The 13,340-nt window shown below is 47.9% G+C and overlaps 1 protein-coding gene across 3 annotated transcripts in view; it reads right to left on the bottom strand.

Annotated features, from left to right (window-relative positions):
• The window catches only part of MYO16 (myosin XVI), a 518,782-nt gene that overhangs the window by 87,808 nt on the left and 417,634 nt on the right, over window positions 1-13,340 (bottom strand). For all 3 annotated transcript variants that reach the window (XM_070800476.1, XM_070800475.1, XM_070800474.1), the window contains exon 28: window positions 11,135-11,237. In XM_070800476.1, coding sequence (XP_070656577.1) covers window positions 11,135-11,237 — 103 coding nt within the window. The remainder of the gene's footprint in view (window positions 1-11,134; window positions 11,238-13,340) is intronic.

Genomic DNA, 13,340 nt, shown 5'->3' with positions numbered 1-13,340 from the left:
ACACTCCACAGACAGAGCGTGGGCCATTGCAGAGGGTGAGCGCAGCCCTGTTTACTTCTTTGGTCTGTTACGTTTCTACAGAAGATCACTGTTTTTATGAATTTATACTTATTATTAGTATTTCCATATTTTACATTTTCATGGTGGCTAATACAGATATCCTAAAGTTCAGTCTGGCTCTGATTGCACTTTAAAACATCACCAAAGGATACATTTGTGCTAAACATAAGTTCTTTTCTCTTTTTTATAAACAGACCATTCTTGAATTTTAACTTTAACACAGAAAAGATAATTACAGCCACACACTCTAATAAGTACTGTATCTTCTGGTATTTGAAGAAGGTGGTTTGGCTTGAATTACATGTAATTACAGATTAAGAAAAATTAATTACTCTCACTCAGAATCCTATGACCTGTATAGCAAGCAGTGATGAATAAAAACCACTATTTTGAGCTTATGAGTGAATTATGTACCACGTGACCCTTTGTATTATTTCATTATGGAAATCATACCAATCTGGTCAAGAGTGCTCAAAACATATCTCTTCCTCCCAGAGCAACACTTCGTGAAAAGCAAACCAAAGCCAAACCCAAACAAGGTTTAGCTCCAAAAAGTGCACTGGGTAAGTTAACGGGTCCTCTCAGGGAGCACCTTTACTCTGTCTTTTTAACAAAAGGGCCTTGAATGTCAATAACTGTTATGCTGCCCCGTGGAATGAGGTTATAAATGATTAACAGCAGCATAAACACAATCACAGCCGTTGTCCCCACTGGGGTGTGGACACAAACTCGAGAGCCCTGCCACCACCAGCACTCTCCATGTTACTGCCACTGTGTGCCCTGATGTTGGCTTTACTGCTAAAGACGCGTATCTTCATGAGCCTGTGTCCTCATCATCTGGTCTTATATTCTTTTTTGAGAGTATTTTAGTGTGTTAGTCACTCAGCCATGTCCAGCTCTTTGCAACTCCATAGACTGTAGCCTGCCAGGCTCCTCTGGCCGTGGGATTCTCCAGGCAAGAATGCCATAGTGGGTTGTCATTCCCTTCTCCAGGGGATCTTCCTGACCCAGGGATTGAACGTGGGTTTCCCGCATTGCTGGCAGGTTCTTTACTGTCTGAGCCACCAGGAAAGCCTTCTAAGATATTTTTAAAAGATTACCTAGGCTTCCTAATTTTACAAATATTTCTTCTGTGGTTCATTCATATTTGCTTTGCAACTCACCTATGTTTATTTTGTTTAACTGTCTTCTGCTTTCAATGCCTATGGGGCCAGGTCTTTCCATCTTTTTTTCAGTATGATTTTTACTGGAATTTAGCTGATTTACATCATTGTGTTAGTTTCAGATGTACAGAAACGTGAACCCGTTATACACACACACACGGGGGTTTCCCAGGTGGCGCTAGTGGTAAAGAACCCGCCTGCCAACGCAGGAGACATCAGGGACTCAGGTGTGATCCCTGGGTTGGGAAGATCCCCTGGAGGAGGGCATGGCAGCCCACTCCATTTTTCTTGCCTGGAGAATCCCATGGACTGAGGAGCCTGGCTGGCTACAGTCCACAGGGTCGCAAAACGTCAGACACGACTGAAGTGACTTAGTGCATAAACACACACACACACATATGCCCACTCTTTAGATCTTTTCCCCATATAGGTCATTCTGGAGTGTTGAGTCCCCCGTGCTATGCCTTATTACTTTTCTATTTATATATAGTAATGTGTATATATCAATCCCAATCTCCCGATTTATCCCTTCCCCTCCACTTCCACCCTGGTCACCCGAAGTGTGCTTTCTACATCTGTGACGCTATTTCTGTGTTGTAAAGAAGTTCATTTGCACCATTTTTCTTTGAGGTTTCCCATGTAAGCAATATCATATGGTCTTTTCCGCCTTTCAGAGCTCCACACTTATTCTGTGCAGCAAATTCACACTTGGACATAAGAGCGTGAGCGTATTCCTGACCTAAACTGATGTGCTGGTTTTAAAAGAGTGTTCACTCTTTGAGTCAATAAAAGGTCACATGCTTGTTGACTGAAGGTCCCGGTGAGGGCCTATCCCTTCTCTGCCTCAGCCGCCCTCTGTGTCCACCTGCCCTGCTCTGTCTCATGTGGGTTGCTACCTAAGGCTTGTTGCCTCGCTCCCCAGACCTAGATTTGCTTTCCAGTAATGTTTTTTTTTTTCTTCTCATGTTTGAAGCCTGAATTGGATCACGGTGACACTCTCCTTAAAGCTCAATGGCTTCACACTGAACTTGAAGTAGGACGCTGAGCTTTGCTCCCATAAGTCCCTAGGGCTCTGGACCCCATGTCCCTCTAAGCATCCATTCTGAAGGGCGATTCTGCCCCAGAGGGTGACACTGGTTCATAATGGGCAAAACCCCTTAGCTATGACAAGGTTGTGGTATACAACAGGTGCTTAATAAGGGCCTGCTGAATGACTACATCATTCCAGGTGGCGCAGTGGGAAAGAATCTGCCTGCCAATGCAGGAGATGCAAGAGACCCAAGTTTGATCCCTGGCTAGGGAAGATGCCCTGGAGGAGGAAATGGCAACCCACTCCAGTACTCTTGCCTGAAGAATCCCATGGACAGAGGAGCCTGGCGGGCTCCAGTGCGTGGGGTCGCACAGAGTTGGACAAGACTGAGCACGCACACAGCACACGGCGGACTGATGGAGAAAAGACGGACCTCGGGAGGGCGTAGGCACAACCCCCGCTCTCCCAGCAGCAGTAAGCCGGAGCCGGACCGACCCGGGAAGGCGAGCCTCGAGGGGCCGCAAAACCCCGTAACAGCGGAGGGACTCTGTACCCCCTGCCCCAGTCCTAGTGCCTCGTCCATTGTCCTTTCTGGGGAGCGGGACTGACAGGCGAAGAGCAGAGGCTGAGAAACATGGCCTCACAGGGGGGCGCTTTCCCCCTCACGGCTGGGCCCCGGGGCTCTTCTCGGGGGCCGCCCTCCCGGGGGGCAGCACGCCCGCCCCACGCGCTACTTCCGGCCCAGCCCGTGCCTCGCCGCGCTACTTCCGGCCCAGCCCGTCGGCCCAGCCCGTGCCTCGCCAGCCTCCGCGTTTCAGCCTGGACTCGGTGGCTGTGGGTGTGCCCTTCAGGTCCCCGCCCACCTGACCCCGGGGCCCCCAGATGGCTTGCAGGACCCTAACTGGTAGCTCTGAGTGGGTTTTCTGCTCACGGCCCACTTCCCCGTTCCCCTCGTGAGGGGCACAGGCCGTTCCTCCCCAAGATGGCGGCACCCCTGCCTGTGTGACCGCGGGACACACACAAAGTGCGGCTCAGCAGTGGAGCTGACTCGCTCCCCCGACAGACCTGGAGTCAGCGGAGAGGGGGCTGATTGCTCAGACGTGAAAAACCGGGTTCGCAGGGGGCATCGCCTGCTCTCGCGTAGCAGTGGTTGAGTGCCAGACACTACTACCCTGTGCTTTCTGCCTAAAGAGGCTGAGAGGGAAAACGTAGAGTCGCTTTAAAAGAGAGAGAGACGAGCACACGGAACGGCAAGACTCGACTGCGCATGCTTCCATTTTCAAAGGGCGCTTGGGGTGAGGAGGAGATTCGTTCATTCAGCCATTCAACAGACACAAGCCGAGTGTCTGTTCTGACCAGACCCCTGGCGGTGTGATTGTGAAACACACACAACACACACGTGTGTGTGTGTGAAAATATGTAAGAAAAAAAAAAAAGAGACGTAATATCTGTCCTCAGAGTATAAAGGGATACGCACTGACCAAGAATCAAACATCTATAATGTTATTTTTAAAAACCGAGTGAATACACACCAAGCATCCGGGGTAATTATCTATAGGTAGTTCAGTCAGTGATGGGTGTGATCTATATTGTCTTCTTCCTCTATGTTTCAGATTTCTTACAAAGATCGAACCCTTTGTAACAAAATCACAATCACATATGTGTGTATATGAATGTGTTTAGAACCTGAGAAAAATGGAAATAAATATATACGCACATACACAGTAATTCCCAGTCATAATGCACACAGTACTAAGAGATACTCTTAGATACCTATTTTTTATTATGCTCAACAGTAATGATGCCTGAGAAAGAGGAAGAACATGAGAGAAAGAGTAGTTTTATAGGCTATTTTCTAGCTTGTACTTGTGGTTGATTTACGAAGTGCTCCTCCAGTAATAAAACAAAGGCTATAAACCATTAATTTATTGTACTAATAAGAGCCAAGGGCCCTAATACAATTGTCTCGTCTTCGAAGACGTAAAGAAAGTGGAGCACGCTTAAAACTTGAACAGTTCCTTGCTCTTACTTTTATTATCTTTTCTCTACTGGACTATTTTAGATTAATGAAATAATAAATCCTTCATCCAACTGATTTTATTTAATGTTATGGTAAAATGTTAATCTTGCAATTCTCAGTACTGTCAGAGTGAATCCTTGCGAGGCCATATATTTCAGAAAGACACGCAGTGGAATCTAGGCCATGCCTTACGCAGGAGGATGTGGAGGATGAAGCCTGCCTCAGAGGAAGGTGATGCAGAAAACAATGGCTGCGATTGCTCTGGTAGAATAAGCGCAAACAGGGCGAGTAGACGTCACTGAGTCTGGGGTTCGCTTTCTGCTCGTTCTTTCGGGGTCTCTTTTTTCTTCCTTAAACTACATTAAAAAATTTTTTTTACTAGCCCCAAGCAGCACTGGGACGACCAGAGGGATGGTATGGGGAGGGAGGAGGGAGGAGGGTTCAGGATGGGGAACACATGTATACCTGTGGCAGATTCATTTTGATATTTGGCAAAACTAATACAATTATGTGAAGTTTAAAAATAAAATAAAATTAAAAAAACTTTTACTGGAGTTTAGTTGCTTTAAAATGTCGTGTCAGCTTCTGCTGTACAGCAATGTGCCTCTACTGTGCGTATACATACATCCCCTCTTTTTTGGATTTTCTCCCCATCTAGGTCGCCACGGAGCGCCGAGGAGAGTCCCCTGCGGTACACAGTAGGTTCTCATTAGTCATGTGTTTTACACATTGCTGTTGTTTAGTCCCTCAGTCGTGTCTGACTCTCTGACCCCACGGACTGTAGCCCACCAGGCTCCTCTGTCCGTGGGATTCTCCAGGAAAGAATACTGGAGTGGGTTGCCAGGCCCACCTCCAGGGGATCTTCCCGACCCAGGGATCAAATCCGGGTCCTCTGCATTGCAGGCAGATTCTTTACTTCCCGTCTGTGCCACCTTGAGCAAGTCATCGGGAGCCCTCTTGTGTCTGACTCCCCATCCTCACAGTGTTAGGGAAAGCAGGAAGTCTCCCTGAGGTTATCATCTCAGCTTCTCTTTCCATGATGTCCTGTGACAGATGCGCACGGAACACCTTTGCTCGTCCACGAGGCTCCCCTCACCCCAGAGTCCCAGAACTGTCTGGAAGGACAGTAAAAGCCATCCCTGTGGAAGCCTTGCTAAGCAGGGGGCTGCCCGGTGCCCCTGAACAGAGAGATCCATTTCTCTCTTCATCACCCTCCAGATGGCTTGAAAATGAATATAGCATTCAAAGAACTACACAGAAGACAGCATCCCCTACCCAGTTGATTCATATAAAATGTGTGAAAATCAGACGATACCACTTATTTTTCCACTTAGTTTCAGAAGTTTCCCCCTCTACGGAAGTGACAGCATGGCTACAGCAGGCCTGCCCGTCACTGGTGTATGGCTGTGAAAATCGGGCAGAAAGGGTTTCATAAATGAACACAGACTGGAGGGATTATTTTTAAAGGTAACTTTTAAAGTGGGACCGAATTAAAAAAATATATATATTTAAATAAATGAAATACCTGAATAATTTTTAAAAGTACTAGATAGTAGAAAGTTAATAACTAGTAGCTTCATTTAACTTATTTTCAAAATGGTTTGATTTTTTTTACCCCCCACAAAAGAAGCAATCCACAGACCTTTTGTTTCATGAAGAAAAATACCTCTGGTGAGACACAAAACTGTCCTGGAATTCAGTCCTGTAGAGTGTATTCGAATCGTTTCAGGAAACTTCAATTGTTTTTTGAGCAACTTACTTAAATTCTGCTTTGAAATAAGGATAAAGCTCGTCCAGCGTGTTTTTAAAATTTGTCATTTCATGCACATGAACGAGAAACCGCCAAGCACTGATGCCTTTCTAGCCTCACAATTTCCCTTCACTTCTCATCAAGTTAAAACTACCTTCTATTAAGGCAGTGATGCTGATAATGCACAGGAAGCAATGGCAGGACTGAGTCTGCCCAAACTTGTGGTGAGCAGCTCAAATGCTGTGAAGATTCCTTGGAGAAGTAAGGGCCGGTGGTGTGAACTATCCAGCAGGCTAATTGCTCTTTCAGAAACAAAAGTGCTTTAGAAAAAGCACTGTCTGTGTGACTTAGAATTCTTTCATACATGCTTAAAATAATTAAATTGGCCCCATGCAATATTCCACTTAAGCTGTATTTAGGTAGTGATTACAAATTCTAAACATCATCTTTAATTACAGAAGTAATCCACGAATTCATTTCACCTTCTAAATATAGACATACACTAAAATTCCATTTGACTCTCATCTCGAAACCATCCTTCAAATACCAGTGCTCTTAGGTTTCTGTGAATTATTCCAGATTTTAAAGGTTCGTATATGTCTGTGTATGTGAGTGAGTGCTTAGCCTCTAAGTCGTATCTGCCTCTTTGCGACTCTGGACTGTAGCCCGCCAGGCTCCTCTGTCCACTGGATTCTCCAGGCTAGAATACTGGAGTGGGTTGCCATGCCCTCCTCCAGGGGATCTTCCCAACGCAGGGATCGAACCCGAGTCTCTTACGTCTCCTGCGCTGCCAGGCGGTTCTTTACCACCATGCCACTTGAGAAGCCCACGTCTGCGTATATAGAGTCGTTTGATGGTTTCTTATCGATAAAGACTCATTGACTGGCTGGGCAAGTGTGCACCAAGCACCTGCCTGTGAGACGCCCTTGCTGGAGACACGCAGTCCACAGGGCGGACACGGCCTCCGCAACGCGCTTACTCCACTGGTGGGGGACAGACAGGCAGCGGCGCAGTAGAAGACGGGCTGGGTGACCTCAGGAGCGAGGACAAGGCCTGGCCACCCGCCTGCTGGCGGTGCTGCCACTTGGTTCAGCAGGACGGGTCTCCGCCTGCCTCTGCCCACGGGGTCAAGGCGAGGTGAGCACTCCCAGGGTGGCACCTGGACCGTGGATGCTGGCCAGCCCTGCGGCATCCCTGGGTGCCTGGAGCAGCCAGGTCTCCACTCTCAGACTAGAACGGACATTACACACGGGACAGCACCAAACATTTCCTCCCTTGAGCCCAGTTCCTCTGCTTCTCCCTTTTCTCCTTCTCCTCCTTTTTCCTTAAGTCAGGACCCAGCCTCCCAAAGCCGTGGCTGTAGAAGGGTCAGGGGGCTGACGCTCACTTAAGAAAGATTCCAATCAGAACTGGCAGCAACGGCAAGCAGCCAGCGTGTTTTATCTCCATCTACCGGGTGCATGAGAAACGGGAAAAAAAGACACGAACCACGGGAAGCAATCTGCTAGGCTCATCAAGGAACCTCCCAGTGCCTCTGATCAAAGCCCTGGTCTGGAAGCATAATCTGTGCCTTTCAAGTTGTGTCGTCTGAGTAAAGGGACTTTCAGTGGCTACATTAAAAGATACAGATCGGAGCGAGTGCAGCGGAAAGAACCCGCCACCGAAGAGCCGGGTCTGGTCCTGGCAAAGGGCCTTCCGGCCCAGACGAAATATTCACCCCACCTTGCATTTTGATCAGGAATCTGATCTCTACGGCGACTTCCTCATGTCTGCAGTGAGGTTATTCCTGTTCCCTGCCTCCTTTCTTTCTTCTGCATGGCATTGTTAGCTATCAGGGTTAACTTGGATAGAGCAAAGCAAAATAATAAAAACACCCTCGGAGTTGTTGTAACAGACTTCCAGGATGAGAGGAATCATTATTGGTGAGACTTCAGAAATTCCAAGGCCTCGAATACTGACTGGAAACCCACGGCTACGTGAACAGTAAACAGCACCTGCGGATCACTAAACAAATGCACAGCACTGAAGGAAAGACGACTCTCTCTCCTCGTGTGCAACAGAAGCAGACCCCAGGGTTCAGTAGCGCGTACGGAATTGCTCTAATGTGCAAAAGAACAGGAGCGATGGAGCTACAGCCCCCATGCTGATGCGGTGAGGGTTTCCTGCATGGGTTGTGATGGCTGTCGGGGAGAGAGGAAGTGATCTCACAGGATCCTCAAGACCCACGGGAGCCACGAGAAAAGACCCGCTTTTCAGTTCAGAGAACAGAATTTCTCGCTAACACTCCGCGCAGATTCACGCAGCCAAGGATGACTCCAGTCTCTTCCTGTTCGAGCATCACTTCTAAGTGCAATGGAAGAGAACAGCCATCAGTTTCATGCTAACCACTCGGAGCCAGAGGACGCACAAGGGCTGCTTCATGGAAAATATGTTGGCCTCTTAGCAATCTGAGGACCATGGTGCCTGAACAAAACCACCCATTAGGACCTGCTGCTGCTTCAAACATTTCTTACTTAATCCTCGTCCTTGTTCACCTCCCACAAGAGACTGGTAACAACTCTGCCTGTAACTTTCAATGCATTTCAAACAAACACTTTACTTCTGAAACTGAGGGGTCTGGCTTTCTAGGTAAGAAGTTTTTTTTTCCAATCATTTGCCTTCGGACTAGTACAAGAGTGAAATAGGAATACACTTTATTTCTCTAGAGTCAATAATTCGTCTTATAGCATAGAGAATATGAAAGGTTACATCTTAGAGAAGCTGAAGAAAGCCACCTTTCCTAACTATTCAAGATGGAACGCGTAAGCGAATACGATCTGCAAATGAATACGTTTCTTCTTTTCTTTGGCCTCCTTTAGGGAGACAAAAAAAAAAAAAAAAAAAAAAAGCCAAGGAAAATAAATTAGTGTAATGAAATGGGAACTCTTCCCCGTGTTTTATTTTGATGTACTTTTTCAAAGCCCCAGTGTGTGTGTGGTTCATCGTCACACCATACCCAGCGGCAAAGTCAAAAGTGTCCTAGCACACGTAGGGGAAGGGACAGCTGCCTGGCTGCCCTGGGTTGTCCCCTCCCTCCTCGTTTGACCCCAGACTCCAATCAGGTGTCTTGGAGGACCGAAGGCTGGTCAGGTGTTATGGCTCCTGCCAGTCCCTCTCTCAGTGGAAGAATCTTCCCAGATCCCTCAACAACTCAACATTCTTTCTCAACAGTAATAAAGTACATCATTCTTATCTATGTTTGTTAAAGAGTAAAATGCAACAAAATGCAACAGGAAAATCTTTGTGTTCTGCATTCACTTCTGTTCAGTTGTTGTTCAGTTGCTCAGTCGTGTCTGACTCTCTGCGACCCCATGGACTGCAGCATGCCAGGCCTCCCTGTCCATCACCAATTCCTGGAGTTTACTCCAAAACTCATGTCTGTTGAGTCGGTGATGCCATCCAACCATCTCGTCCTCTGTCGCCCCCTTCTCCTGCCCTCCGTCTTTCCCCAGACACTGGCTTAAAGTTCTGAGAGTGAGTCAGCACGCCAGCCCCACGTCTGATGCCGCTGAGTCCTGCGTGGCTCGCTGACTTCACTCTCTGTTAGCAACTCCTCCTTCCTCCTCCTTTTTTATCCTGTCTTTTGGCACGGATGTGCATCTGTGCCTACTACAGGCTGTGTGCGCGTCCTCCTTCAGACCGCTATTTAAAGTTCAACTCCGTTATTAGTTAAAAAAGGGAAAGAACAGGAGAAAGGATAATAAAGAAAGTGCTTGGGTGGCACCGACAATTAAACCGTTACTCATCCATGCTAAAATGCTGGGTTCCTGGTTCTTCGTCATAGACGGCTGAGGATGCTGGTGTCAACCCAGGGCTCAACGCCTGCCTTACCCACCCTGTCTTCCCCTTTAAGACACACCAGCAAGTCTGCACCTCCTCTTCGTGCCATTTCTGCACTAAAGCACCCTTTTTTGGACTCATCAACCATCATATATTTTCCCTCGGAGGCACTCTATCTCCCTATCATTTTTGAAAGATGAGACTTATGTCTGCTTTCCCGTAATTGTTCTGTTTTGCCGAAACTGCTGCTGCTGCTGCTGCTAAGTCGCTTCAGTTGTGTCCGACTCTGTGTGACCCCATAGACGGCAGCCCACCAGGCTCCTCTGTCCCTGGGATTCTCCAAGCAAGAATACTGGAGTGGGTTGCCATTTCCTTCTCCAGTGCGTGAAAGGGAAACGTGAAAGTCAAGTTGCTCAGTCATGTCTGACTTTTAGCGACCCCATGGACTGCAGCCTACCAGGCTCCTCCGCCCGTGGGATTTTCCAGGCAAGAGTACTGGAGTGGGGTGCCATTGCCTTCTCCGTTTGCTGAAACTACTGGCTACCAAACTCTCTGCCTCCTGTGCAGGTTCCGATGTTTTATAGCTAGAAACTTGCAGGAGTTCCTGGTGTCAAGGACCCCGATTCCCATCATTGCTCAGTTTTGTTTCTCAGTTCTTTTACATCTCACGTTCCTCTTCCTGGCACTACTCACGGCAGTCTTCTGAGTTGCTTCAGGGATTAAACAAAATCCAGGCTGCGCCACTGGGTTTCTGAAGAGCACTTCCCTGCCCTTCATCTCCTGCTCCTTCCTCCTCTGGAAGCATGGCTACCACCCCAGGGAACCCTGGGCTCTGTCAACCACCCCTGTTTTGGTTCCTCTGACTTCTCCCCTTTTAGACACTCCAGAAGGCTCTGCTGCCTATGTTGGGGTCTGAGATGCAGGCAAACTCCATCCTGAACTCTTCCCCAAGTCATGAACATTGGCTCCGGGCTTCCTTCGTCCTGTGTTTGCTGATGAAATTGGTGAATCAGGGCTGCTGTGTGTTCAGGGACTACGCTTGGCATCTCTCTTTGCCAAACACATCCCAGCACTTTGGTTTTGCTGGTGAGTCTCAGGCAGCGGCAACCCACTCTAATATTCTTGCCCGGAGCATCCCATGGACAGAGGAGCCTGATGGGCTACAGTCCACAGGGTCAGACACAACTGAAGCGGCTGAGCACACACACACACACTTGGGCAGCTCCTGCAATGACTCAGCTCACCTACTGGCAACCCTGACCTGCTCTGGTAGGAGCTTGGGGGTCACCCACCTGCCACCCTGGTAACGGGCAGTGCTTCAGGGCCAGCCGGCACCTCTCCTCGGCGGGCAGTGTCCTCTCGTTGCCAGGGAGGGTCTCGGCCAAGGGCCTGTACCTGCAAAAAGCAGCAGGGACAGGAAAGCCATGAGTGAACTGGTCAAGCAAACGACTTTTTTCAGCAGCATTGCCTTTGCTATCCAGTTTTTAAATCCTTCCCCTTTCTTACTTTGTCCTCTGTGCCCTCACACCTCTGTGTGTCGTGAATTTCACCCTGGATCACTTGGAACGGCCCTTGTCCTTTACATGGATGTGATTTTAAAAGGAACCAAATATACTTCTCAGTCCTCTAATGTACCTTTAATATTACCAGGAGAGATGCAAACCATTTATCAAAAGCGCGTTTGAAGAGAAAGAATACGAATTTATTAGTTCTCATTTAGACTTTTAGAATACTCTTAAAATACACCCTTTACGATATTCCAGCATTCTTTATCAATGTTTGAGACTGAATCTAGATGAAGTTAGAATCTATAATAAAGGCAGAAAGGCGCCCAGAAGTCTTATTTAAATGAGAGGTAGAGAAGTGCCCTCCCCATAGAGTAGAGATTGAGTGCTTTAAATCTTCTAGAGAGACCGTTTATTTTTGGAAAATTCTTCCAAATAATTAAATTTCACTCTCTGGTTGAAATTCATGGCTATATAAAGTTTTCCTCTGGGTTTCTTAAAAAAAAATGTCTTTAAAGATTATATGACCCATTAAAAAAAAAAAAAAGGTGCAAAGGCATTTAACGTGACATGCGAGCAACACAGCATGAGGAGAAAGGGGAGGGGAGGGGCGGGGAGGGTGAGCACAGGAGGAAGGAGAGAAGCACAGGGGCTGCATCTGGGTGTTTATAATCCTCACACTGGGCCACCCTGGGAACTTAACTGCCGATCGGTAAGTCACTGCAATTCTGTCAGTTTCTGTGGAACATCTTAGCTTTCCATCTAAAGTTTGTTGCAGCAAATCTGGCATCTTCTAAAATGTGCTCTGCTTCCCGAGGGAAGCAGTGAATTCCCTGCACCCTTGGCTGCCCACCCTCCCCACCCGAGCACTGACAGGGCTGGATGTGTCCTGCTGGCGGTCACGTGGGCATGCTCGGTCACCCAGTCGTGTCTGATGCTTCGCTACCCCGTGGACTGTAGCCCACCAGGCTCCTCTGCGGATTCTCCAGGCAAGGATACTGGAGTGGATGGCCATGCCCTCCTCCAGGGGATCTTCCTGCCCCAGGGGTTGAACCCATGTCTCTCCTGCATTGGCAGGTGGATTCTTTACCCCTAGAGCCACCTGGGAAGCCCCACTGGCAGCCACACCACTTCTTCATTTCTGCAAGTACAGAAGAGAAATGAGGTGTCCATTGTGCGGGGTCGGGGGTTGGGGGCAGTGCAGCAGGAACTATGGATCTGGGGCACAGCATAAACCCTGAGAAGATACACCAGTGTGACCTTTTCAACAGCAGACTTTTGTTTCCTCTCTAAAATCCTTTTAGCGCTGTCCCCCACAACTCACCATTTTATCTGCCCTGGATTGAGCATCGTCATCGTCCTGCTAGCCATGAATCAGGCAAAATAAATATGGCAGCATCAGCAACATCCCTTCCCTCTCAACCCTACATTTTCCTCATGTATTAACTCAGGGTACAGAAGGGAGTAAAAATAGCAGCAGAGACTGAACATGCATTTGGAGCGCCAGAGGCGAGGCTCTGAAAGCTCTCGCTCATTGTTTTGATCACACCGAATGGTCTAAGACGATCTGTGGATGATATTCAGTGATTATTATTTTTTTTTTTTTGATAAGAGGCAGGAATATGCTTTCCTACCCAGTAGGCACTAGACTTGGTATCTGCTGTATTTATTTTTTAAGCTGGTCTTACTGTGGTTGCTGCAGAAGAGAGTCTTTCCAGGCTGGCACAGAGCAGAGGAAGCAGGGATAACAGAGGTTGTGTGTGGGGGCTTGGGAAGCAGGAGGAAGCTGCAGGGGGCAGTGGAGGGATCACCTGAAGGTGATAGGCATTCCCCAGAGATGCTGGCATATGACCTGAGGGCCTCAGTGGGCAAAAAGGGATGATGCGTTACCACGTTCGAGGGGTTCAAAGGTGATGCCTAACATAATTGTATAATGTTTCTGAATAGGAAAGAAACTGGACTGGGGGCCTAAACCCAGACTCAGGTTTCAGCT

This window comes from Bos indicus, chromosome 12 (assembly GCF_029378745.1).
Source record: "Bos indicus isolate NIAB-ARS_2022 breed Sahiwal x Tharparkar chromosome 12, NIAB-ARS_B.indTharparkar_mat_pri_1.0, whole genome shotgun sequence".
Lineage (NCBI taxonomy): Eukaryota > Metazoa > Chordata > Mammalia > Artiodactyla > Bovidae > Bos > Bos indicus.
This window is presented reverse-complemented; position numbering and strand designations above follow the sequence as displayed.